Source organism: Astyanax mexicanus, chromosome 15 (assembly GCF_023375975.1).
Source record: "Astyanax mexicanus isolate ESR-SI-001 chromosome 15, AstMex3_surface, whole genome shotgun sequence".
NCBI classification, from domain to species: Eukaryota; Metazoa; Chordata; class Actinopteri; order Characiformes; family Acestrorhamphidae; genus Astyanax; species Astyanax mexicanus.
The window spans coordinates 7,414,416-7,441,077 of NC_064422.1; the positions used below are offsets into that span (position 1 = coordinate 7,414,416).

Consider the following 26,662-nt stretch of genomic DNA (forward strand, 5'->3'; position numbering starts at 1 on the left):
CCACTGCTTACAGGGAGGGGAAAGCACTGGAACTGCTGCTGGATCCTGAGTATAAAGCAGTACTCGTGTACCAGAGCCAAGCATGGAAAAATGTTACTATTTTATAAAGGCATTATGCTTAAGCCACAGACCCACCCCCACTACCCAAAAAAATAAAATAAAAGCAGGCCATTCATGATGCAATTTGGGCATTTTAAAGTGACAGTCTGTAAGTTTTTACCTGAAAATTGCATTTAGCATGCAAGAAAAAAGCTCTTTTCTGTTTAAATGTAGCATCTCTTTGATTTAACAATGCATGAATGAGAAGGACGCTGCATCAAGTAACCAGCAAAAGCTGTTATAGCCAGAAAACTCAAGGAAGACCTACCAGACCACAATGTTTTTAAAATTAATATATTTGGCTTTGCAGTGCTGGTCTTTCTTTGTTAAAGAACAGTGATTCCAGACCTAACAGACCTGCTTAGTATATAAAACCCAAACCCCCCCCCAACCCCACCAATGTGCACTCCACCACGACCCATACACCACTTACACGGCAAAAGCCAGCATAATGCTTTTACTCAAGGTTTGTCATCAGAACAGCCCACTATCCGCTCGAATAAGGAGAGAACTAAAGGCGCATTTAAAAAGGTTTTAATTTTCTTAAAAATCATCAGTGTGTCTTATAATCCGGTGGGTTTTATGTATGAATTCTACCAGTCAGGTTGTAAGGAGCAGTAAAGCCACTTCACTGAAGTACAGCATTATGCAGGAGTTTCAGTAAAGTTTCTCCAGCACTGAGGCTGGAGCTGTATTAGCATTAGCCGCTAACCGCTGCGCTAGCCCTTTCACTGTTTAGAGGTGAGTATATCCGAGTGTAGTCTGCGCGTTTACCATGTTAAAACAAGCTATGTGGAACAAACCACTAGCTGATAGTGCCCTGGCTTACTGGAACAATCAGGGTTTATCAGTGTAGTGCTGTTGGGTGGCTTTTACTAATGCTAAGCACTGCTAACCATGGCTAGCTCTGCTGCTAACCGCGCTGCTAACTGTAAAGAATTACAGTTTTGTTTACTTAGGTGCCAACGCCCTCTTACTATTTCTTACTGTTCCTTACTATTGTCGCTAAAAATGCGGCTTAACTATAAAAATAGACCAAAAAATAGACGTTCATTGATAGTATGCCTTTTAGTCCGTAAAAAAGTTTTTACAGTTTGAACCTCATGCACAAAAAATAAAGTTTTTCGACCTTTTATGGCTACTGCACTTGCGCACAACTCCACCGCAGGGGGGTTCAACACTTGACCCCCCTCCATGTTGCACACAAGCAGCAAATTGATTGGCTCTTTTTGTTGAAGGATGGGACTTTATCCTTGAACAGACAGCATGATTTGCTTTGCGAGAAATCCCATTTATACTGCAGTCAGTGGCGAGTCTCTGCATTATTAAGGTCTCTGACTCGGTTGGGGGGGAAAGCTAGGCCTCTGATTGGCCAAAAGTCCTTTGCTTACATCAAGATCTCTGTGCAGAGAAGTTGCAGAATCAACTTTAGTGACAACCTGACTGATACTGTACAAATGCAAGATAAAACGGTATGCATTGTTTAGATCTCGAATCGTACAAGCGCACTAAGAGGTCAAAACGTGTGCATTGCAGAAAATGCGTAAATGATGGCAGGCCTGATATACAGGTGCTGGTCAACGAATTAGAATAATTTGAAATAGTGCAATCATGAAATTCTTTGAATGCATTTTTTGTGCAGAAAGCAAATCAGGTGTTCACCGCACCTGTCCTACTCGTTAGACTAATCACAGAACTCGTTACCTGGAAAAAAATTTGCTCAGCTGAGCTTTCCAAAAGGCCCATTTAGGCCATTTAACTGTGACACTGTTGTTTTATTGAATTAGAATAATGGAGAAACCGTTTCATTGAATTAGAATAATTTTTATTATAATTACAATCATCACTTTCTCAGTATTTTGTGGCTGCCCTCTTGGCTTGTATGACTGCCTGAAGTCTCCGCGGCATCGATTTGACCAGCTTGTCGCAAGTTTCCGCACTCACAGCTTCCCAGGCAGTGGCGATGTTCTGCTTCAGTTGGTCCAGCGTAGTAGGTTTTCTGTCGCGAATTTTCCGCTTGACGATGGCCCAAAGATTTTCAATGACATTGAGGTCAGGCGAGTTGGCCGGCCATGCCAAAACTTCAAGCTGTTTTTTAGTGAACCAATCTTTGGTCGCTCTGGGGAAACTTGACGGATCTTTTCACGCACTCGTGGTTGTAGGTTTCGCCACCACGACGCCAGACACGAGGACCTTGGTCACCGAAGGAGATGCAGAAGCGTGATTCGTCACTGAAGACCACTTTCTGCCAGTCTTCAGCAGTCCACTCGCCGTGTTCTTTGGCCCACTTCAGCCGTTTCTCCATTTGTTTCTTGTTCGGCATCGGTTTTACTGCTGGAACGCGAGATTTGAAGCAGAGTTCGCGCAGATGACGGTAAGTGGTTGATCTGGAGACGTCAGCGCCGGTCTGCTTGTTCCACAAGTCGGTGAGCTCGGAAGTGGACTTGAACCGGTTGCTGACTGCGATCTTTCTCAGCTGCTTGTTGTCGCGAGCAGAAGTTTTTCGGACGCCGGAACAGTTGGTGCGCTTGCTGCAGTTTTTCTTGAGAGCTTTGCAGACGGAAGACTGGCTGATGCCGAGCTGCTCAGCAATTTTAGTTTGGGTCAAGCCTTGTTGGCGAAGGGCTTGAATTTGAGCCACTATTCCGGTTGAGAGGTCGCGCTGCTTACCCATGATTGATTTTACAACTTAGAAATTCTACTCAACCCTGACTTTATACTGCACAGTGAACACTCTTCACAGAAAACAAAAATTCGAGCATTTATTCTAATTCAATGAAACGGTTTCTCCATTATTCTAATTCAATAAAACAACAGTGTCACAGTTAAATGGCCTAAATGGGCCTTTTGGAAAGCTCAGCTGAGCAAATTTTTTTCCAGGTAACGAGTTCTGTGATTAGTCTAACGAGTAGGACAGGTGCGGTGAACACCTGATTTGCTTTCTGCACAAAAAATGCATTCAAAGAATTTCATGATTTCACTATTTCAAATTGTTCTAATTCGTTGACCAGCATACTGATATACAATCTACACTCAGGTATACTGCTGCTTTAAAGTAAAAAGAAAAAAATATTTAGGACTGATTATTTAAAACAAAACACTAAACCCCCTGATTTTTGCTGACTCCACACTCAGCTCAAATTTAATAAAGACTAAAAATTGGGAGGGGTAGTTTGGGAGGAGCAATAGGTGATGTATGGGTTTAGAGGTGGGGAAGGAGGGAGAGCTGATTGGCTGAGCTGCAGCAGCAGCAGTGTACCTCTGATAGCAGTGAGACGCAGATGGTTGGAACGTCAGCAGGTGGGCGGTATTATTGACAGACTGATCTGCATATTGTGATGCGTCTGCTTACACAGACACATCATCCTTACCTATAGCACAGTTGAACCTGAGAGGGTGCTTCAGAGGCAGAAATTACCACAGTAAAAGAGTTTTTTAAAGGTTAGAAAATGTTTACAAAATTTTAAGCAGATCTGGTATGTTTTATTACTTCAGAGGAACATATTTCAGCTATTAATGGGAAAAAATATGGTTTAGGGTTTAGTGGCTATTTTAGTGTGTTTTGCTACAATATTAAACACACCTTTGGTCACTAGAAACCACATAGGGCTGGAGTAACTCATCAAGACCATCAATAAAAGGTTATTGATCTTACCTGTGCCAGCCTGAGCCCCGGGTAGATGAGAAGAGCTCGAGAGACTTGCAGCTGGACCGCATGACGCTCTCTGCTGTATCTACAGTAAGCTGCTAAAGCACATCCCTCACGCCGATCAGCTGTTCTTCTGAAAACCACCTCCCACACCCGCTCAGACACATGGCCGGTTGGTAGGGTCCTCACAATGGCTCTGGTGCCAGAGCACACCATCTTGGTGATCTTCTTGTTGTTCTTCAGGTATCTCCTGACCAGCACAGTTGAGCGCTCCTTCTTATTCCTCACAAAATCTCCATCAGGCGCAGCACCTTCACCGTCGCTGTGAGACTGCAGGGTCAGTTTCAGTCTGGAGAGTCCGGAGCCCTGACCCAGTGTGTGTGTGCAGCGTCCCAGAGTGCACTTGGATTTGGGTCTCCTGTTGAGCCTTTCCAGGCTGGAGAAGCCTGCACTGTGGCAGTGGGTACACCTCAAATTCACCTGGTACGGCTGTAAGATATGAGGGGGGGGAAAGGACAAACATATATTAAAGTAAGGGTAGTAGAAAATATTGATATATTGAAGAAACACAATAGGTTGTTTTGCTATACTGTATCGAATTACAAAAATGCAGTATCAAATTTAAATTATTAGTTGAGTAAAAGATTGGTGGATCATTTAGTGTTGTGTTTAAATCCTGCCACCTAGATCAGCGATTCTTAACTGGTGGGTCGGGATCCAAAAATGGGTCGCAGAGACTTTCTGGGCAGGTCGCAGACAGCTTTTACAGAGTTCATGCAAGATGTTTTTCATAATTTTTTCATGCCTTCAAGATATATTTTTATGACATATTTTTCAAAACATCAGTGCAGACACAGACAATAAACCCAAAAATCTAATAAAACTATAATCAAAACTGATTATAATAGGTCTAAAATGAATCTTTAAGAATAAAATGTGCGTCAGATCCTGAGATTCTGAATTAACTCTAAACTGTAGTATTTGTTAGCTCAAAATAGATTTTCTCCATCGATAAAAATTTGTAAACTGAATTTTCATGACTTTTTCAAAACTTTCTGGGTATTTTCATTTTTCCAAACTCATCCAGGTCTGGAAATTTTATGACTTTTCCAGGTTTTTCATGGCCGTATGTAGCCTGTTTATATATAAATAAATAAATAAATAAATACATTTTAAAAATAATAAAGAAATAAATAAAATTATTTTGTACTCTTTTATATTTATATTGGGAAAAAAGAGACAGTGAGAGTTTCTCACGAATGTACTCTGAATGCAGAGAAGTGAAATATCTAATTTTGTGGCCTTTTGCAGTTTTAATATTTCATTTTTTTATACTTTTATTTGACATGGTCCTTCTCAGTTTCTTAAAAAATGCTTCCTGCTTAAACACAGGTTTCTGCTCAAGACTGTCTTGCTCTGGGAGACTAAACAGTTTAAAGTAATAGACATGAGGGTTCAACAACAATAGATGCTTCTCACATTCCTGTAACGACTCTTTCAGCAAATAAGAAGGAGTCTGCTTATCTGAATCTTCAGGGAACAAACTCATCTGCCTTCATCTAATGCTAAGCACCTTCTCAATGTGTTTTTTTTTCCCTACACTGTAAATTAATGCTGAAGTCATTCAGACTATAAAGGAACAATTAGTGAAGGAATCATGTAGTAACTTAAAATTGTTAAACAAACCAAAATGTGAAGTATTTAGGAGCTCTTATATGGGCTGCTGTTAACTTGAGGTTTCTGAGGCTGGTAACTCTGATAAACTTATTCTGTGCAACAGAGGTAACTCTTGCTCTTTCTTTCCTGGGGCGGTCCTGATGAGAGCCAGTTTCATCATAACGTTTTTGATGGTCTTTGTGACTGCACTTGAGGATACTTTTAAAGTTCTTGAAATTTTTCAGATTGACCGACATTCATTTCTTAAAGTCATTTTTTGCCTTTAGTTAAGAAGTTCTTGCCATAATATGGATTAGAACATTACTCAAATGGGGCTATTCAAGTATTTAAAGCAATTAACGTCTGACAAGTTCAGCACAGCTGTTAACTGAAAGCCTAAATTCCAGGTGACTCTAATTCATAAAGCTGGCTGAGAAAATCCAGCCAAGATGTGCAAAACTGTCTAATCTAAACAAGGGTTTTTTTTATCATATTTTGGATGACTTTAGTATTAGTTTACAATGCAGAGCATTTTAAAATAATGAAAAACCAATGAATTTAAGGTCTAACTTTCGACTGGAAAATTGTTCGACTGTACATTTTACATTGTACATATTTCGTGCAATACAATACTGTGCCAATATTTTGGTGCAGTCTTACCATGCGGTCACGCATTGTGGCTTCTGGCTTGCCCCTGCTGTCACATGCGCAGCGGAACCGCAGTGGGGAAAATGTGGGCAGGCTGCTTCTCCTGGTGCTGAGCTCACAGGCAGGCCTGTCCTCCTCCCCGTGCTGAGGGACTCTGGCTTCCAGCTGGCCCGGTCTACTGGCTGAGCCGCTCATGCTTGGCGTCTTTCCAATGAGGTGATTCACTTCAGAAGAAAACCCCTCTGTTCTCTGCAGTCCGTTGGCCCGGCTCGGCTGAAACGTCATTCCCCGGTCTCCAGATACAGGGACGGATTTCTGGCAAGTCCTGTTCGTTTCCACTGGGCTGCACGTCCCATTCGACTGTCTGCATGTGAATCCTTCAGCCGAGCAGCAATACGCATCCCCACATACATTTCCCAGACTGTCCAAACTCTTAGATCTGGTGTCCAAAGGGCTCCCTGCAGTCTGCTCATACGATCTGGAGTCCTGGTGGTCTTTGGATGGAGACAAATGTGGACGATATGAAGAAGAACATGAACAGAGGAGCTGTGGATCAGAGCTGCTTCTCTCAGTCAACTCAAAATCAAAAGCCAGCAGCTCCTTCTTGAGATTTGAGGATAAGGAAGAAGATGCTGCTTTGACTCCTAGAACTGCGGCAACCTTCTCAGTGGTCATGTTGGCGCTACGAAGGTCGATACTTGCATTTCCTTCAACGCAAACCCTCATACCAAAAAGTGGTCAACAGCAAATCTCCTCCAGACCAAAATAAATATAAGAAGCAGGGTAGAAATCCAAAGCTTCAGAAAATGGAATAATGTTTCAAGCAAACAATCCAAAACTCAATGAGATGAATTTGTTTAATATTAAACAGCCTTCTTGGTTGCGTAACGATGTTCTTCCCTGCTCCAATCTTCGTCTCTCAAGGCCTCATGCCCTTTAGAAATCTAGGAGAGAGGAGGAAAAAGAAAGAATGACAATAAACACTTGGCTAGCAAATAACTGCACAACTCAGCAAAACTCAGCACACAGAGTTCTAGCAGCATCAGAGTTTTACAGCCTTCAACAGGACTCTGGTGAGTCTAGTTTGATTTACATTTGCACTACTACTGTACTACTGCCATAAAAAAACATTTCTGTTTCTAGTAGCACAAAAATTGCAGTTGTCCAAGCACCAAAAATGTAAAGCACTAGAGTAAAAATATAATAAAAGTTCCCCCAAAGGATCTCAGGAATGTGTGGCCCAGCTGAGGGGAGTGCAAACAGACCGGACGTGGGGGTGGTTTGAAGGAATTACTTATTTGATTTTGGGTCTATTCACCCAGGCATGGTGCACAAGCACAGTTCTCACACTCTCACTTAAACACAAACACACACTCAAGCCATAAATCTCTGTGCTAACACAGCAGGGAGACTTCTTTCAGAGATCAGCGCTAGACTAACAGATAACATATTGTATTCAGCATTTCACCTACAGTAGTTGAGAAAGTGTGTTTTTCTTGGATTTCCTTTGATTTCGGTTTCATTGCAGACATTATAAATGTTCTGTCTTTTTAAGTTGTAATGCTATTCATTTTCACAACTCAGTGCCAAAGATGTTTTGACACTGATGATACCAAGCTCTAAAGTGTTTCAGGTGTTATGTCAGTACAGCAAATACCTCTTAAGGTTCAAAGTGAATTTTTTGTTTTAAAATTCTCCACATATCTCTATTTGAGTAAGGCCAGTCTAGTACTAGTACCTTCGTATTCTATAGCTATGCCTTCGTAATGTGTGCAGCATTTGGTTTAGCATTGTCTCAGTGAAAAATGCATGGAGAATACTGGAAAAGATACTGAATGCAGCATATGTTGCTCTAAGTTTGGTGATTTACGATATATTTATACTAGGGGTGTGACGAGACACCAATATCACGAGACGAGACACGATAATGGGATCACGAGAACAAGAGACGAGATTTTAAAATAAAATTTTAAAGAAAGCGTCAAAAATGAAAAACGGCTTGAAAACTAGAGTTTTATTTGACAAAATCATATAACGCAAACTTAACAGACTGGTTTCTCTCACACTTTGATTCTATAAGAAATAGAAATAAGAATAAGCTATATAACAATAAAACTATTCTAGATCTTATATAGTGCAAACAATAAGTGCAAACCACAACCAGTCATATTAAGCCTATGGTTTGTGTTTTTTTCACCTAAATCTCTTGTAATTTAACTATGCATAACCATAACCAGTCATATTAAGACTATGCTTAAAGTGCAAGCATACCACAGAGCTTTTTAACTGTACCGCGGAGCTCACCTACTGTTTTTTTCCCGCGAGACAGGTTTAAGCTTGACGAGGAATATCACCACGTTTTAATCTCGCAAGATCTCGTGCCACGAGAGCTCGTCACACCCCTAACTAATACTGAACTAAATCTTAATACTTCTTTTTTAAAAACAGTTTAGTAACTGAAGAATGCCTCAAAACATCAGCATAAACCTTATATATGGCTAGAAAGAGCTAGAAAAAAATCCTACCATTTTTAAAAACTCTCAAGTGAGGATCTGTGATTATTTAATTGTGGAAAACACTCAATAATAAACGCTCCTTCAAGGTTTATTTCACAGTACCTTTCTGTGACTCCCTTACTGCTTTATTTCTCTTTATTTCTCAGTTGTCAGTCACAAACACGCAATTCAGTGTCTGAGGAGAGCTCTGTGTCGTCTCTGAGTTTCCCCACCTTATAAAGTGCAAGGGCTTGTAAACAACGTTTTGAATCATTGATTCGAATTTGCACTTGATGTGCAAACCGATTTACTCAGTGTAGAGTAAAGTCGACTCTATACTCAACTCATCATTCCAGTTCGTCAAATCACCCAAATAGCATACAGATCACATAATAATTCACAAAAAACAGACATGGTCATAAAATTATTTTATACTTAACCTTTTTACTAGCCCTAAACTAACCCCATCCCAACATTTTCTGGAATATTGTGCAGACCTGAAATGAAGGATGGATTTATATAAAAAAAAAACCAGACAAAGCCTAAGAGACCATGAAAAATAGTTAATTCATATTGCAATCTAATAAAAGTCAATGTAATTGTGAGATAAAAACTGTGTTATATATATATATATATATATATATATATATATATATATATATATATATATATATATATATATATATATATATATATATATATTTATTTATTTATATATATAAAAGAGTATATAACAATATAAAATATCACCTATAAGTTTCTATATATGACCATGCTGCCTGCATAGTACGTTAATTTTCTCTTCTTTTTGAGATGCACAAATAGTCCAGTAGTTTAACAAAAGTTCACTAAAGCACTGCAGGAAATGTTAACTTTATTTGTTTACTATTCATTCGTATAAACATATTTTTCAGGAGAAGCAAAATAATAATTTTATCATAATGATTTAAAATCACTTTAATTTCCAAACAACAAAAATGAGCATCAGCATTTGAGATGCCAAAGTTGATCCTTTATTAAATATTCAGCTTCAACCGTTTGCACTGATGTTACAATGAGGTGTGTTGCTTTGTGTGAGATGAGGCATGAGGCTATTGTAATTGCTTGGGAATTATGGGAATTTCCCCTTCCTCTAAACCCCCCTAAACACACACACACCCACACACCCCGACACTGGCCTGAAAAAATACTGGCTAATGAACTGCAGCAGGGCTCCATTCAAGCCCTGAAAGGGGCCACCTCAAAACTATGCAGGCCTGAGTGAGGCAAAATCAGGCCAACAGTCCGGGCCAGCGGTTCATAAAAACCTCAATAAACGTCTCTTAAGGTTGTCCAGATCAGGTAAACTATTTACATCTACAGACTGGCTTTTCTCTTAGACCAGTAAATCACTGTCAAAATCAACTTTGTTGTCATTCAGACTGAAATGAGCATAGAGGAACACTGTAGTTCTAAAATTACAGACTGTAGACTTTGTAGTCCTGTATCTGTTTCTCTGTATACTTTATTATTATTCTCCTTTCACCCTGTCATTCAATACTCAGGAGTCAGGACCCCACAGGAGGAGAGAAAACCACCATAGAGCAGTTATTATTATTTGGGTGGTGGGTGGTTATTCTCAGCACTGCAGTGATTAGCACCGATTAGCATGGTGGTATGAGTGGATCAGATACAGCAGTGCTGCTGGAGTTTTTAAACACCTCAGTGTCACTGCTGCTCTGGGAACAGCCTAACAACAACATCCTGTAGGCAGCATCCCTTGGGCATCATCCTGTAACCACTGATGAAGGACTAGAGGATGACCAACCCAAACTGTTGCGCTGGTGGTACACTGAGTGGATCAGATACAGCAGTGCTGCTGGAGTTTTTAAACACTGTGTTTAATCAGTCACTGTCCTTTACTTTATAAACACTCCTACATACAGTTGCTCCACTCTGTAGATAAAGTAAAGTCAGAGATGCAGAGATAATGCTGCTTTAGTCCGTGTGAGAAGTGGAGGGGGGAACGATAGGATTTCAGCTCTTGCTCATGAATATTCAAACATGCATACATATTGCCTATATGGGCTAACAGCACTACGATGCAGCGTGATGGGCAACAGTTTTAAAACAGACATTTTTACACTAATAACAGTCTTTGCAATGACATATGTTACTTTACAACATGTGTAATGCCCTGCTAGTTGCAGTTCAGCCACTGACCTAGACTTAGTGTCTCTGTAAAACACAAAATCCACTGGAGATCCTATGTAAACCTATAGTTACACACAGAGGTGTGCACAAATAACACAGCAACAAACTGCCATGGTGTTCCAAGCGATGTTAGCTCCTATCTGATGAGACATGCCTGGCTGCCTGCCTGTTATCAGCTCAGCTTGTGAGAGGTCGCGAGCCAAGGTGGGCAGGGCCATGAATACTAATTCACGGGTTGACGTAGACATGGTTTATTTTCCAGATCGACCCGTTTTTTCTGAATATATTATTTTACTAGCTACTGCAGACAATGGAGGATGAGGAAGAGTTTCATGTGCAGCATGCATATACAACTCAGAGAAACCAACTGTATTTCAAAAAGAACAAGAACAAGTGGATTTTAGCGGAAGACCACCTTTAAAAACTCCAGAAGCACTGCTGTGGCTGATCCACTTGTACAAACACAGCACGCAATAAACACCTCATACACCACCATGCCAATCAGTATCACTGCAGTGCTGAGAATAAATAACCCAAATAATAATAGCTGCTCTGTGGTGGTTCTGCAGAGTCCTGATCATTAAAGAACAGGGTGAAAGGAGGAGGATAAAGTATGCAGAGAAACAGATACAGGACTACAGTTTGTAATTATAGAACTACACAGTGCTCCTGTATGCTCAGTGGAGCTGAAAAAAAGAAGAATGGGTGTAGAAACAAGTAGGTGTTCATAATACCATGCCTGACTGGTGTAAATATATATATAGAATCTTACCCACACACATGCATTTCCTTTTCACCTCAGTTTACACCAATTAGTGACTCAGAGAAAACAGCAGAGAAAACAGCAAACAGCAGCGAAACTGATCACCTTAGATAAAGAAAACTAAAATCAGCAGTGTGGAATTACACTGGATAACCCTACAATGAGCTCAGGGCTCATCGTGAACACAATCAACAACAACTATTAGCGAGTAATGCAGCTATCAAAAACAGCGACCCTAATACTCTATTGTACAGGTGCTATTGTCTATACTATTATTGTACAGGTGCTGGTCAACGAATTAGAATAATTTGAAATAGTGAAATCATGAAATTCTTTGAATGCATTTTTTGCGCAGAAAGCAAATCAGGTGTTCACCGCACCTGTCCTACTCGTTAGACTAATCACAGAACTCGTTACCTGGAAAAAAATTTGCTCAGCTGAGCTTTCCAAAAGGCCCATTTAGGCCATTTAACTGTGACACTGTTGTTTTATTGAATTAGAATAATGGAGAAACCGTTTCACTGAATTAGAATAAATGCTCGAATTTTTGTTTTCTGTGAAGAGTGTTCACTGTGCAGTATAAAGTCAGGGTTGAGTAGAATTTCTAAGTTGTAAAATCAATCATGGGTAAGCAGCGCGACCTCTCAACCGGAATAGTGGCTCAAATTCAAGCCCTTCGCCAACAAGGCTTGACCCAAACTAAAATTGCTGAGCAGCTCGGCATCAGCCAGTCTTCCGTCTGCAAAGCTCTCAAGAAAAACTGCAGCAAGCGCACCAACTGTTCCGGCGTCTGAAAAACTTCTGCTCGCGACAACAAGCAGCTGAGAAAGATCGCAGTCAGCAACCGGTTCAAGTCCACTTCCGAGCTCACCGACTTGTGGAACAAGCAGACCGGCGCTGACGTCTCCAGATCAACCACTTACCGTCGTCTGCGCGAACTCGGCTTCAAATCTCGCGTTCCAGCGGTAAAACCGATGCCGAACAAGAAACAAATGGAGAAACGGCTGAAGTGGGCCAAAGAACACGGCGAGTGGACTGCTGAAGACTGGCAGAAAGTGGTCTTCAGTGACGAATCACGCTTCTGCATCTCCTTCGGTGACCAAGGTCCTCGTGTCTGGCGTCGTGGTGGCGAAACCTACAACCACGAGTGTGTGAAAAGATCCGTCAAGTTTCCCCAGAGCGTTATGGTCTGGGGATGCATGTCCGCTCGAGGTGTAGGGAAACTCTGCTTCCTCAAGAAGACTGTCAATGCTGCCGTATATCAAGATGTTCTGGAAACGTTCCTGATTCCGACTGTTGAGGAACAGTTCGGCGAAGAAGACTTCATATTTCAACAGGATCTTGCACCGGCTCATGCTCAAGTCGACCAAAGATTGGTTCACTAAAAAACAGCTTGAAGTTTTGGCATGGCCGGCCAACTCGCCTGACCTCAATGTCATTGAAAACCTTTGGGCCATCGTCAAGCGGAAAATTCGCGACAGAAAGCCTACTACGCTGGACCAACTGAAGCAGAACATCGCCACTGCCTGGGAAGCTGTGAGTGCGGAAACTTGCGACAAGCTGGTCAAATCGATGCCGCGGAGACTTCAGGCAGTCATACAAGCCAAGGGGGCAGCCACAAAATACTGAGAAAGTGATGATTGTAATTATAATAAAAATTATTCTAATTCAATGAAACGGTTTCTCCATTATTCTAATTCAATAAAACAACAGTGTCACAGTTAAATGGCCTAAATGGGCCTTTTGGAAAGCTCAGCTGAGCAAATTTTTTTCCAGGTAACGAGTTCTGTGATTAGTCTAACGAGTAGGACAGGTGCGGTGAACACCTGATTTGCTTTCTGCACAAAAAATGCATTCAAAGAATTTCATGATTGCACTATTTCAAATTATTCTAATTCGTTGACCAGCACCTGTAGTTATTATATTATGAACATTTCATATGATTGCATACACACATGCATATACAACTGTATATAAATAGAGCATATTGCAGATTGTAAAGTTAATGCAAATTGTGCACAATGCTAAAGTGCAGGAAATTATCCCACACATGATAAAGACAGATAGAACTATCACTGAAATAAAAGTGAAAACACAATACCTAATTAAAAGAAAACAGCACATGTGCACAAATCTACATATTGTATTATTGTATTATTGAGTTAGAGTTTTCGTTTCAAATTTTTGCATTTAAAAGCAAAACTGGGACAGCAATGCTTGGAAGAGTCACACTTTATGACAGTGGGTGTGTCATCAGTTGGGCTGAAGACTCATGAGTTTCTTGTTTGTCCACATAAACTAGGTGTGTCACATTCAACCCGTGATTTTTCACAATACACAATAAACCTCTTGCTCTGCAAGCACATTAGTGGCAAATTGCCATTAAATAACATATATGCCTACATTTAGTCAATAGTGGCTTCATTGAATAGGTCGATAGCTTCTAGAAAATACAGGGGTTATCTCTGCTGCTGGGCAAAGTCCACAGCCAGGGTCATGTGGATATAAAACACTGTTCAGCACTGAGCAAAAAAAAAGTGTTTTAACACAAACCAGTCTGTGTTTTAATCAGATGGGCAACAAAGGGCAGATAACCTCAGCAAACTGTTCAGTCCTAAAATCAAAATAAGACTTTATTCTAGGCTAAAGTGAAACAATCCTAATTGAACTGCTAATGTACACTGACCAACCTATTAATTAGGTACACCTGTCCAACTGCTCATTAACGCAAATGTCAGATCTGCTAATCACATGGCAGCAACTTAATGCATTTAGGCATGTAGACATGGCCAAGACGATCTGCTGCAGTTCAAACCGAGCATCAGAATGGGGAAGAAAGGTGATTTAAGTGACTTTGAACGTGGCATGATTGTTGGTGCCAGACAGGCTGATCTGAGTATTTCAGAAACTGCTGATATACTGGGATTTTTACACACATCCATCTCTAGGGTTTACAGAGAATGATCTGAAAAAGAGAAAATATCCAGTGAGCTGATATCAGTTCTGTGGATGCAAATGCATTGTTGATGCCAGAGGTCAGAGGGGAATGGACAGACTGGTTCATGCTGATAGAACGACAACAGTAACTCAAATAACCACTCGTTACAATCGAGGTCTGCAGAAGAGCATCTCTGAATATCAGCACAACACGTCCAACCTTGAGGCAGATGAGCTACAGTAGGGTCAGAATTTGGTGTCAACAACATGAAAGCATTGATCCATCTTGCCTTCCATCAATAGTTCAGGCTGGTGGTGGTGGTGCAATAGTGTGGGGGATATTTTCCTGGCACAGCATTGTGTCACATATTGCTGCTGACCATGTCCATCCCTTTATGACCACAGTGTACTCATCTGATGCTACTTCCAGCAGGATAATGCTCCATGTCATAAAATGTGAATCATCTCAGACTGGTTCTTGAACACAACAGTGAGAGAGTTCACTGTACTGGAATGGCTCCTCAGTCACCAGATCTCAATCCAATAGAGCAGCTTTGGGATGTGGTGGAACGGGAGATTCGCATTATGGATGTGCAGCCGACAAATCTGCAGCAATTGCATGATGCTTTTATGTCAATATGGACCAAAATCTCTGAGGAATGTTTCCAGTACCTTGTTGAATTGATGCCACAAAGGATTACGGCAATTCTAAAAGGCAAAAGGGGGCCCAACCCAGTACTAGCATGGTGTACCTAATAAATTGGCGGGTGAGTGTACATGCCAAATGCTAATTAAACGTCTCAGAAAAGACGGATGAATGTGGCGAGTCAAAGAATTTTCATGTGCTAATATTTTCCACAATCCTCAAAAAACCCATCTGAAGACAAACATCAGCTCAGGACAAAATCAGCATATTAGCCAACAGAGCCAAGACTGCAGAAGCCACAACTGCAGAACTGAGGCCAGATACTGAAAAGCTTTCAAGATACAAACAACTGATCTCCAGTCACGATTAGACTTCTTAAGGTTTAGGAAGATCTTAAAATGTGTGTTTATTTTGGAGAATTTTGTTACACATTAATGTGAGAGCCACAAACAAAAGACATTTAACTGATTAAATGCTTTCTACTGCATCACCTCCGATTAGGTTAAATGAGAAAAGCAAAAACAAAACATTTGATAGAGACTGAGCCCTGTTCTCCATATAGTGCATATATTCTGGGGTATCAGCAGCTACGGGTGCATCTCAAATGTAGGTGATTATGACAGGATATACAGGAGTATCTCAGAAAACTAGAATATCACTGAAAAGTTAAAAGATTTTTACATTCACATTAAACTGAATAACTGAAATAAAGGGACACTTTTCAATGATATTCTAAATCATTAATTTTCTGAGATACACCTGTATATCCTGTCATAATCACCTACATAGCATATTCTTTACATAGATTGGTTTATAGAATGAAAATGCAGTGCCCTATTGTCAGTGCAGTTTGACAAACACAATGCACCCTAACACATAAAATTGTTAAGTCAAGTCAAGTCAAGTCAAGTAGTTTTATTGTCAATACTGCATATGTACAGGACATACAGAGAATTGAAATTACGTTCAATTCCTTCCCAATTTTACAGCAGGTATACATAATAGATATAATAAAAGAAAGAATGGGAGACACTATGTGTACAATACAGCAGGGACACAAACAGACATGAGACAGAAACAAAGTGCAGTAGTGTGGGGGAGAAATAGATATATAAATATAAGTAAAAAGAAATAAGATATAATCTAAAAGAGTGGGAAGACTCTATATGTACAAAACAACAAGACACAATAAACATAAGACGAAAGACAATAGTGCAATATTGATGGTGATTAAGATGGAATGACAGTATAAATAGAACCCGTATAACAGTAGTGCAAATATGGTATATAGCATAAGTCTGGTAAAGTGAATGAGTGCGTAAAGTACTTAAAGTTCACAGTTTTTTGGGGAATGAAAGTGTGTATTGACAGTGCAAGTATATCAGTAGTGCAGGTATTGGGTGTGTAGTGCAAGTCCGATTGAAAAGGGACCAGTACTTTGTGTATTGTACAAACAATGTATAAATAAAGGTATTTCATAAAGGTGCTCTATAGTAGGGCTGCACGATAATGAATAATAAAATCTGACATTGTGATATATTATTGTTTTTCTAAGCTGCTCACAAAAATATCACAAAAAAATCCCAGAATTTCCATTTTTTTCTCCAGAAATTCAACATCATTACATAAATAATGTCTTTAGTGAACCAAAGACTGAAGTGAAACAAATGATATTTGGCAGACTGTCACATTGTAAAATGACACAGATGGTCTCAGTTCGATTCAACTAAACCCTGCTTCAATTTATCTGCAATAGTTTGGATTGATACCTAACTGGAAATTAGGGACATATATCATTAAATGTTGCCACTCTTTGTCATGACTGAATAAAGTAAACAGCCTAAATAAATTTTTCTCTTGCTTTTCAAATAAATAGTCATTACAAAACTACAATGTATTTGGTGCATCCTAACTGAACATACAAATTGCTAAACGGACAACATTCTACAAATGAATCAATGAAAAGTTTAGGAAAACAGCGCATACAGTAGAATACAGGACGTTGCAAAGTTCTCAATATGCTAACTAGCCGCAGAGTGAAGCCAAATATAACCAGACCAAATGTATACAATGCAACAAAACTGAGCCTGGGTTTTGACATTGGTCCAAACATTCTGGAGTGAATCTGCCTTCTGTAACATCCTGCGATGTAACTATTGTCCATGCACCCATTGTGATGTTGATGCTGAATCAGTATACTGTGTAGAATTACTCTATATAGTGATCTGGATTTTTACATGTAGAGGATAGTAAATAGAGTACAGTCTCACACAGAGTTAAAGTTTATTTCAACACAAATGTGATCTGCTCGTGTCAATACATAAACATTTAAAAAGAAGGACTGGGCCGAAAACCACCTAATTTAATAGCAATATGACTCATCCCTACTCTGAACCCCACCAGATCAGCCAGCCAGGACGACTCACTGAAACAGCACCCCACCCCATCCCTTCCATTGCAGCCAGCTAAGCAAAAGCATTCACAGTCACAATCATTCTGTACTTCAGTTTACTGAACCAAACTACAATGCAGTATGGTTGTTACATTCCTGTTAAAAAAAGCAGTTCAATACCAGCTTTTGTTGGTAGCTTGTTTTAGATAGTCAAAGCTGGTCTTTGATAATAAAGGTGGTTAAAAAGCTTGAAAACATAGACAATACTGGGCAGCTAGCTGGTTAAGCTTCAACTCTTGAGCAGTATAGTGCATGATGCATTTAATTTGGTAAAGCTTGGCCATGCTGGTCATGTTGTTCAATCCAGCTTGATTTCACTAGGCCATCCAAGTCAATCAGCTTAGTCACTGCTAGTCAATCAGCTTGGTTTTGTTGGTCAATCATTTGGTGGTCATGCCGGTCAACCTGCTTAGTCATGATCAACCAGCTGGGTTTTGTTGGTCTACCAGCTTGGTCAAGTTTGATAATACTGGTTGTATATCTTGGTCAGATAAGCTGCTGGTAGACCAACTATAAGGCATGAAACTCAAACAAATTAAATATAATACCCTGTACTGGTCAGCATGAACAGGTCAGGCTGTATTAACATGGCTGTGCAATGTAAAGTCTGTAGGCTATCAACACACAGGTTTCTGTTGTGTTTCAGGGTTTATATCAACGTATAATAGACAACAACGAACACAGCAATAAAAAGTAAAACATAACGTTTTTTTCTCCATCTTTCTCCATCTTTAGAAAAATGTTAGAAATCAGTGTAGCTTAGTATCTACCATTATAAATGTAACTTCATTTAGTTTGCTTCTGTTTGTATAGCTGGCAAGCTTTACAAAATTGGCCATGCTAGTCAATAGTGGTGATGATGGTCAACCAGTTTGGCCATGCAAACAAGCTGGTTAATCAATTTGGTGGTGAGGCTGGTCAAACAGCTTTGTTATGTTATGGTCAACCTGCTTGGCCATGGTGGTCAACCTGTTTGGTTGTGTTGGTCAATCAACTTGGTGGTGATGCCGGTTAAAAATTTGGTCTTGCTAGTCTTTGGTCTTGCTAGTCAACCTGCTTGGCCATGATGGTCTTGCTGGTCTACCAGCTTGGTCAAGTTTAATTATACTGGTTGTCTATTGTGGTCAAATTGACCATGCTGGTAGACCAAATTTAAAGCATATAAAGCATATGTACTGCTCGCCATGAACAGGTCAGGCGGTTCTGTAGACTGTAGACACATGTATTAACAAAGGTTTCTGTTGTGTTTCTGGGTTTATAGCAATGCATAAAGAATACAACAACTTCATATAGTTTTACAAACAACAAAATTAGCAATAAAAAGGAAAATATGACGTTTTTTTTTCCCAGGACCTCTAGAAAACTGTTAGAAATCAGTGTAGTTAAGAATCAGTGTAGTTAACTTCATTTAGATGTTTGTTTAGCTAGCAAGCTTAACAAAATTGGCCATGCTTGTCAATCAACTTGGTGGTGATGATGATGGTCAAACAATTTGGTCCTGCTAGTCAACCTGCTAGGCCATGGTGGTTAATCAACTTAGTCATAGTGGTCAACCAGATGTTCATGCTAGTTAACCTGCTTGGCCATGGTGGTCAACCTGCTTGGTTTTTGTTGGTCAATCAACTTGGTGGTGATGCCGGTTTAAAATTTGGTCTTGTTAGTCAACCTGCTTGGTCATGATGGTCTTTCTGGTCTACCAGCTTGGTCAAGTTTAATTATACTGGTTGTCTATTGTGGTCAAATTGACCATGCTGGTAGACCAAATATAAAGCATATAAAGCATATGTACTGCTCACCATGAACAGGTCAGGCGGTTCTGTAGACTGTAGACACATGTATCAACACAGGTTTCTGTTGTGTTTCTGGGTTTATACCAATGCATAAAGAATGCAACAACTTCATATAGTTTTACCAACAACAAAATTAGCAATAAAAAGGAAAATATGAAGTTTTTTCTTTCTCCAGGACCTCTAGAAAACTGTTGAAAATCAACGTAGTTACTTATCTACCCTTATAAATGTAACTTAATTAAAAAAGCTTATGTTTGTATTGTAACAAGCTTTGCAAACTTGGCCATGGTGGTCAACCAGCTTGGTTTTTGTTGGTCAGTCAACTTGGTGGTGATGCTGGTCAAACAATTTTGGTCATGCTAGTCAACCAGCTTGGCCATGGTGGCCTTTGCTGGTCTACCCGCTTGGTCAAGTTTGATCATACTGGTTGTCCATCTTGGTCTACCAGCATATAAAGCATTACAACTCAAATAAACAAAAAAGTAATAAATAAACAAACGTTTTTAAACAGGGGTGTGCAATGTCTGCAGGCTATCAACAAACAGGTTTTTGTTGTAATATTGTTCTGCAAACAATATAAACAGCAACAAATTGAAAATATGAAGTTTTTGTTCTCTCCAGCACCTCTAGAAAACTGGTGGACATTCGTGTACCTCAGTATTCACCATTATAAATGTAACGTTAACTTCAATGAAGCTACAGCTACTGTGTGTAAAGCTAGGTTAGCAAGCTTTTCAAACTTTCGCTACGTTGCGATATTAAACTAACGCTACACTGACCTGCACTCGTTACCAATCTTCCTCACGAACTTCACAGAAACACACAGTTAATACAGGACATTAAATTAAAAGAGCCGAACAGTAACGTTAACACGCGTACAGAGAGTCACTGACCTGAGAAATAGAGGAGACCGGTCTGCTGCTCCAGAAAAACTCCTTAAATCCTCCTGATTTACCGAGAGAAGCGAGAGAAAACACTGCAGCTCAGAACCGCAGCCTCCGCTCCACCAGCCTTAACTCAGCTAACCCTACTTTTTACTCTGAATGAACAGAGAGAGAGAGAGAGAGAGAGAGAGAGAGAGAGAGAGAGAGAGAGAGAGAGAGAGAGAGAGAGAGAGAGAGAGTGTGAGAGAGAGAGAGAGAGAGAGAGAGAGAGAGAGACTGTGTGTGTGTGTGTGTGTGTGTGTGAGAGAGAGAGAGAGAGAGAGAGACTGTGTGTGTGAGAGAGAGAGAGAGAGAGAGAGACTGTGTGTGTGAGAGAGAGAGAGAGAGAGAGAGACTGTGTGTGTGAGAGAGAGAGAAAGAGAGTTTGTTTGTGAGAGAGAGAGAACGCGCACGAGAGAGAGAGACAAAGTGCGAGAAAGAGTGTGTATGTGTTTATTTGTGTAAAACAGAATGAGAGAATGTGTGTGTGAGAGAGAGAGACAGACAGAGAGAGAGAGAGAGAGAGTGTGTATGTGAGAGAGAGAGTGAGAAAGAGAGAGTAAGAGAGTTTGTGTGAGAGAGAGAGAACGCGCGCGAGAGAGAGAGAGACAAAGTGCGAGAGAGAGTGTGTATGTGTTTATTTGCGTAAAACAGAAAGAGAGAATGTTTGTGTTTGTGTGTGTGTGTGAGAGAGAGAGAGAGTGTGTGTGTGTGTTTATTTGTGTAAAACAGAAAGAGAGAATGTTTGTGTGTGTGTGTGTGTGAGAGAGAGAGAGTGTGTGTGTGTGTGTGTGTGAGAGAGAGAGAGAGAGAGAGAGAGAGAGATGTCATCACTGCAGTGTGAGAATGTGTGAGTCAGTAAGTGTGTTAACAGGATTCAGACTGGGATTCCTGTGCTGTCTTTACTCGATGCCTCCAAGTCATGTTAGAAGTATCGTTTTTACGATATGAGAGCAGCGTGTACACAAATGGGACGCACCCAACCTGTTTACAGTTATCAGAGTTTTCTGTTGACTCGCCCCCAACTCGGAAAGTCTGGCCATGCTGTTGAAACAACCGATTTTGTTCCATATCTAATGCATTAAAACAGCATTGAGGTTGTGATGGTGTTCCTAATTTCTCAAACAGTGGTATGAAAAGGTTTGGGCACCCTTGATCATTTTTATGATTTTCCTTTATTAATCATATAATAAATAAACCAACGTTTTTAAACAGGGGTGTGTAATGTCTGCAGGCTATCAACAAACAGGTTTTTGTTGTAATATTGTTTTACAAACAACATAAACAGCAAGAAATTGAAAATATGACGTTTTTGTTCATTCCAGCACCTCTAGAAAACTGGTGGACATTCGTTTAGGTCAGTATTCACTAATAAAAAAAAGTGTATCGTTAACTTCACTGAAGCTACAGCTAGTGTTTGAAAAGCTAAGTTAGCAAGCTTTCCAAACTTTCGCTATGTTACATATAAACTCTAACACTACACTGACCTGCACTAGTTACTACTGTTTTTCCTTTATTAATTATTGGTTGTTCGCATCACGAACATGGAAATTTTATAGAATTTACAGAAAGTGTGCAATAATTATTTAAACAAAATTAGGCAGGTGCATAAATTTGTGCACCCCAAAAGAAAAATGACATAAAAAGTAGATCTTTTTACAGAAATAACAGCCTCTAAACGCTTCCTATAGCTTCCAATGAGAGTCTGGCTTCTGGTTGAAGGTATTTTGGTCCATTCTTCTTTACAAAACATCTCCAATTCAGTCAGATTTGATCCTTCCGAGCATGAACAGCCCACTTTAAAAAAAAATCACACCACATTTTAAATAATATTCAGGTCTGGGTTTTTTTTTGCAATGTCAACTTCCATTTTTAAAAACATCTGTGCTGTAAACAAACAGAAATCTTAAAGTTCTCATTTGACATGACAGTATCTACCAGAATTAAAAAAATTATTTGTACTCAATACCTTTTGTTTTAGACTATTCGTTAATGCACAGATTACATTATTGATGTTATGACATGTTAAGGCATTGACATCTGGAATAATTTCCTATATTTTCAAGTAATAATTCTTATATTTGTTAATGTCACAATATCTATCACAGAACAACAAAATATCGCAATGTCAATATTTCCCATTATCGTGCAGCCCTACTATCAGCATGACCAAGCTGATCAACCATCAACCCAGCCATACTGTTTGACTAGTCTGGTCATGTTTTTACATTGAGTTAAACCAGTTTAACCATCAAACACCTACAAAAACATACTGTATCCTATGCTGGTCGACCAGCTAGACCAGCTTGAGCTGGCAGCACAGTAACTACAGCTCAACGCCTTCAGTGTAAATAATGTTTGTAAACGTTAGATTAGATTGTTAATCAGATGTGGGAGGTGAAGGTAATCGACTCAGCTGCCATGCAGAATTTTTTTAATTATGAAGCAATTGTCACCCTTATTATAGTAACACATTACAAAGCAATCTGATTTATATTCCTTCTCTTCTGTGCAGTCTTCTTGTTCCTCTGCCAGATGTTCTCCATGTATCTTGTCCTGCAGTTGATTGAGATATCCACACCATTCTGACTCCAGATTGTTTGGACTGATGTGTTCTTGTGTACAGTAGAGCCAGTAAGCAACATAAAGCTAAGCTGTTAGAATCACCTTGCCACACTGCGATATCATTACAGCAACCACCTGCATTATTTTTGCACCTTTTTAGCAACTCCTTAACAACACCATGTCAACCACCTAGCAACACCACACTGTAGTTTCACTGTAAAGTTCTTTAAACTCAATTAATTAAGTCTCTTTTACAAACATTTATAAACATTACTTTATTATTACTATTTGACTTAGCTCAATATTTGTGGGCACGTATACGTTCAAATGGAGATCTTTAAGTTTAACCAACTAACCAACACAACAACTGAGTTTAGTCTGTTGTCATTGGCAGCTTCTTTTCCATTGGCTTCTGGCACAATCTATTTGCATACTGGGTGTGTCCTCCCCACATTTTCTGACTAACACTCACCATCAGTGTGTAGTGATTCCACCCCCCCCCCCCCCCCCCCCCCGGGCTACATTAGGTGTACTTGTACAGTAGATTGTATATTATGATTAATCGCCTGTGCCTGTGTTGTAGGCTGTAAGAACAAGCATCATTTTCTGTGCTGCAGTAAATCTGTGTTGACTGTGCTCTCAATACTAATTTATGTGAATTAATGATTTTGAGAAAACTACGACTAATGTAAGCTTATTTTGTCTACTGCATTATGTTTAAAGTCTATGTTAATTCAACTTAACTTTGATGTTATTGTTTATTTAGATTTTAGAATTTTTGGCTATAAAAACAACGGCAATATGCAAATGTTGGGTGAAAACAACTTAATGTAATCATTGTAATAAACTTAAACAAGTAGGATGGTGCAGTTGAGCAATACTTACTTTAAATTAAAAAGTGAAGCTTCAGGTTTACCACATTTTGATTGTCAAGTGCTTGTGGTTTGTATTAAAAATGAAAGTTTGTTCAACTCAATACAGTATTATACATTCCTAAAAAAGTAAGTATTAAAAGTAGGTAAGTAAAAATTTAATTTATTTGAGGCAACAAATTACCTCAAATGATCTAAGCAGACTTAACTTATTAGGGTTTACAGTGATAGGAGCCACCTAATACTACAACAACCACCTAGCAACACCATATAAACCACCTGGGATACCACTGCAACCATGTAACCCCACACCTCTGTGTCTAAAACCCAAGAAATGCTGACTTGATGCCTTGCTGCTCACACTATCTCACTTAGAAGGAAGTGAAGGCATTACCAGTGTTTCCACAGCACACTGTACAATATTAGCGTTTAGCTGTTTTGTCATCAGCTATTTTTTTTACTCATTTTACCCCAATAAAACTATGGGCTAGATTACTCAACTTTGATTCAGACATGACTGGTTGCCTTCCTGCCTCAGAATCCTGTCTACGTAGGCAGCATATTCTTTACAGACGTAGCCAACCGCTAGAGAACTTAATAGCAACCCCCTTATTAATTAACAACACCATAGAAACAACCTGGGATACCATAGCATAGCAACCAATTAGGAACACCACAGCAACCAACATGTATTCGCTAGCAACCACCTAAAATAACAGAGCACCCACTTAGCAACAACCTAGCAACCACCATGGATACCACAGCAACCACCTATTAACACCATATCTACAAATGAATATTTTGTTGGATATTGAGTTTTTACCCAAATTACTTCAAACTAAGCTAGTAAGCATGTAAATGTACAGTCTTAATTATCCATTTTAAAAATCGCATTAAAACAGTAATTCGATTAATCAAATTACTTCGATTAACCTCCCAGCCCTCCAGTAATCTGACAGCATCAACTTGTAATCAACATCAGTTAATAACAGATGCAGTAAATACTGTATATCTCTTACAATTCAAGGCCAATTTCTTATAGTTTGATGTTCCTTTATTCATCTAAACATTACAAAAAGATGATAGAAGATAATCACACATGCCTTTTCATTAATACAATCTGGCATGGGGAAGTTCTGCTGTTTGATATGTGTATGATTTTTGTCTCTGTATATGTATATTTTATCCTGCCAAAAATAAAACTGAAAAGAAAACACTAAAATGAAAATGCAAATACCGTTTTTGCACTTTATTTTCCAAACGTGTGAAAATATTATGACAAAATTAAAAACTTAAAAATTAAATCACTTCATTTGCAATTACATTTTTCACTAGAGCATGGGTTACATGTGACAAAAAGAATAAAAAATAAAATTAAGATTAAAAAGGCCCTTTCAGTTTCTTTATTATATTTTATTTTTTATTTTACAGTCAAATCAAAAATGAAAAAGCTGAAGAAAATTTTTTTCTGAAAAAAAAAAAAAAATAAAAGCTTCATTTTGGCACAGTTTTTTACTAACAAACTGCACAATAAACATCAAAAATAAAATCAAAATGCAATCATAACATTATTTTTTTTTTGTAATTGGCTGCATGTCTGACAGACATGCAAACACAAAAGGGAAAAATCAATAATAAAAAAAGCAAATGCAAAGGAAGATTAGAGCTTTTACTTTTCATTTCTCACTTTTCTTTTTCGTTTTTTTTTCTACTTCACCAGCATGCAAATACATGTAAATTGTAAACAGTAGGCGGGGCTACAACTACCCAACCTCCTGCGAAATGTTTCCTTGGCGAGAGAGACCATACAAAGTAAATCTATGGTAAGTTAGCTAGTGCTTGCTAGCTGTGCTAGCTAACTAACAAGGGACCTACCCTGAATGCTTTTAAAGATGCAAGGATCCTGAATGTGGCTGAGGCTGCAGTTCACTAGCAGCGAGCATTGGTTCACTGTGCAGCATTGCCGGCTGTAAGGCAGCGCCTTGCTCTGCATTTTGATTTTAGTTTCGACATGTGTTATGCAGTTCATTAGGAAAAGACAAGGCCAAAGGGAAGCTTTTATTTTCATTTCACAATTAGCTTTTTTTTTATTTGACTATAAAATAGCTGTGTGGTCATTTTATTTTTGTCACATATGACCAGTGTTGGGCACGTTACTTTGAAAAAGTAACTAGTTATAGTTACTAGTTACTTCTCCAAAAAGAGTTACTAACTAAATTACTCCACTTTAACATTAACTAGTTACCAGTAAAAGTAACTATTGCATTACTTTTGTGTTACCGGCCCCCGTAACCACCACACCCCAACGGGGTGTCGGAAATGGTAACGGCGTTAGAGTTACAGTCAGAGTAATTAGTTAGATTACTTGATACTGAAAAAAGTAATGGTGTTTGTAACGCCGTTTATTTCAGCGCTATTATTCCCATCATATGACCCATGATCAAGTGAAAAATGTAATTGCAAATGAAGTGATTTAATTTCGTTTTTAATTTTGTCATAATATTTTCACTCGTTTGGAAAAAGAAAACACAAAACGATATTTGCATTTTCATTTTAGTGTTTTCATTTCAGTTTTTTTTTTTAGCAGGATGTATGTTACTCTGGTCTTAAGTTATAAAGGTTAGAACTTCAGCATGGACCAATCAGAGCTGTTTCATAACTCGAGTTAATCAAAAGTGTTAGAAGTGATGAAATTAATCAAACAGCCCTAGAAATTACACAAATTAATAGGTATAATTGGATATTGATGCTAGTTAGGCTTAGCACTAAGTACTAGAAGTAAAGTACACACAGCCGTGGTATATAATCTTTGCCAGACGTGTGTCTGTTTTGGGCAGAGCTGTATAATGATTTTTCCAAATCCCCATTCTCTAAGAGCAGCGAATGCTGATGCCATCCAGAAAGAATGTGCTAGTTTTCCAATCGGAGCCAAACTGTGCTGTGGCATGTAGCTAACAGAGTCAGAAACAATGGC

General features: G+C 39.1%; 1 protein-coding gene across 3 annotated transcripts in view; it reads right to left on the reverse strand.

Annotated features, from left to right (window-relative positions):
• The window catches only part of plce1 (phospholipase C, epsilon 1), a 133,124-nt gene extending 112,743 nt beyond the window's left edge, over nucleotides 1-20,381 (reverse strand). For 2 of the 3 annotated variants that reach the window (XR_002649894.2, XM_022669336.2), the window contains exons 1-3: nucleotides 20,222-20,381; nucleotides 6,065-6,996; nucleotides 3,755-4,237 (exon numbers count right to left, since the gene is read on the reverse strand). Coding sequence is in view for 2 of the 3 variants with exons in the window: in XM_022669336.2 (XP_022525057.2) it covers nucleotides 3,755-4,237; nucleotides 6,065-6,778 (1,197 nt within the window). In the remaining variant the exon portion in view is untranslated. The remainder of the gene's footprint in view (nucleotides 1-3,754; nucleotides 4,238-6,064; nucleotides 6,997-20,221) is intronic. The other variant, XM_022669337.2, reaches the window with a different exon arrangement.
• Between the last annotated feature and the right edge of the window lie 6,281 nt (nucleotides 20,382-26,662).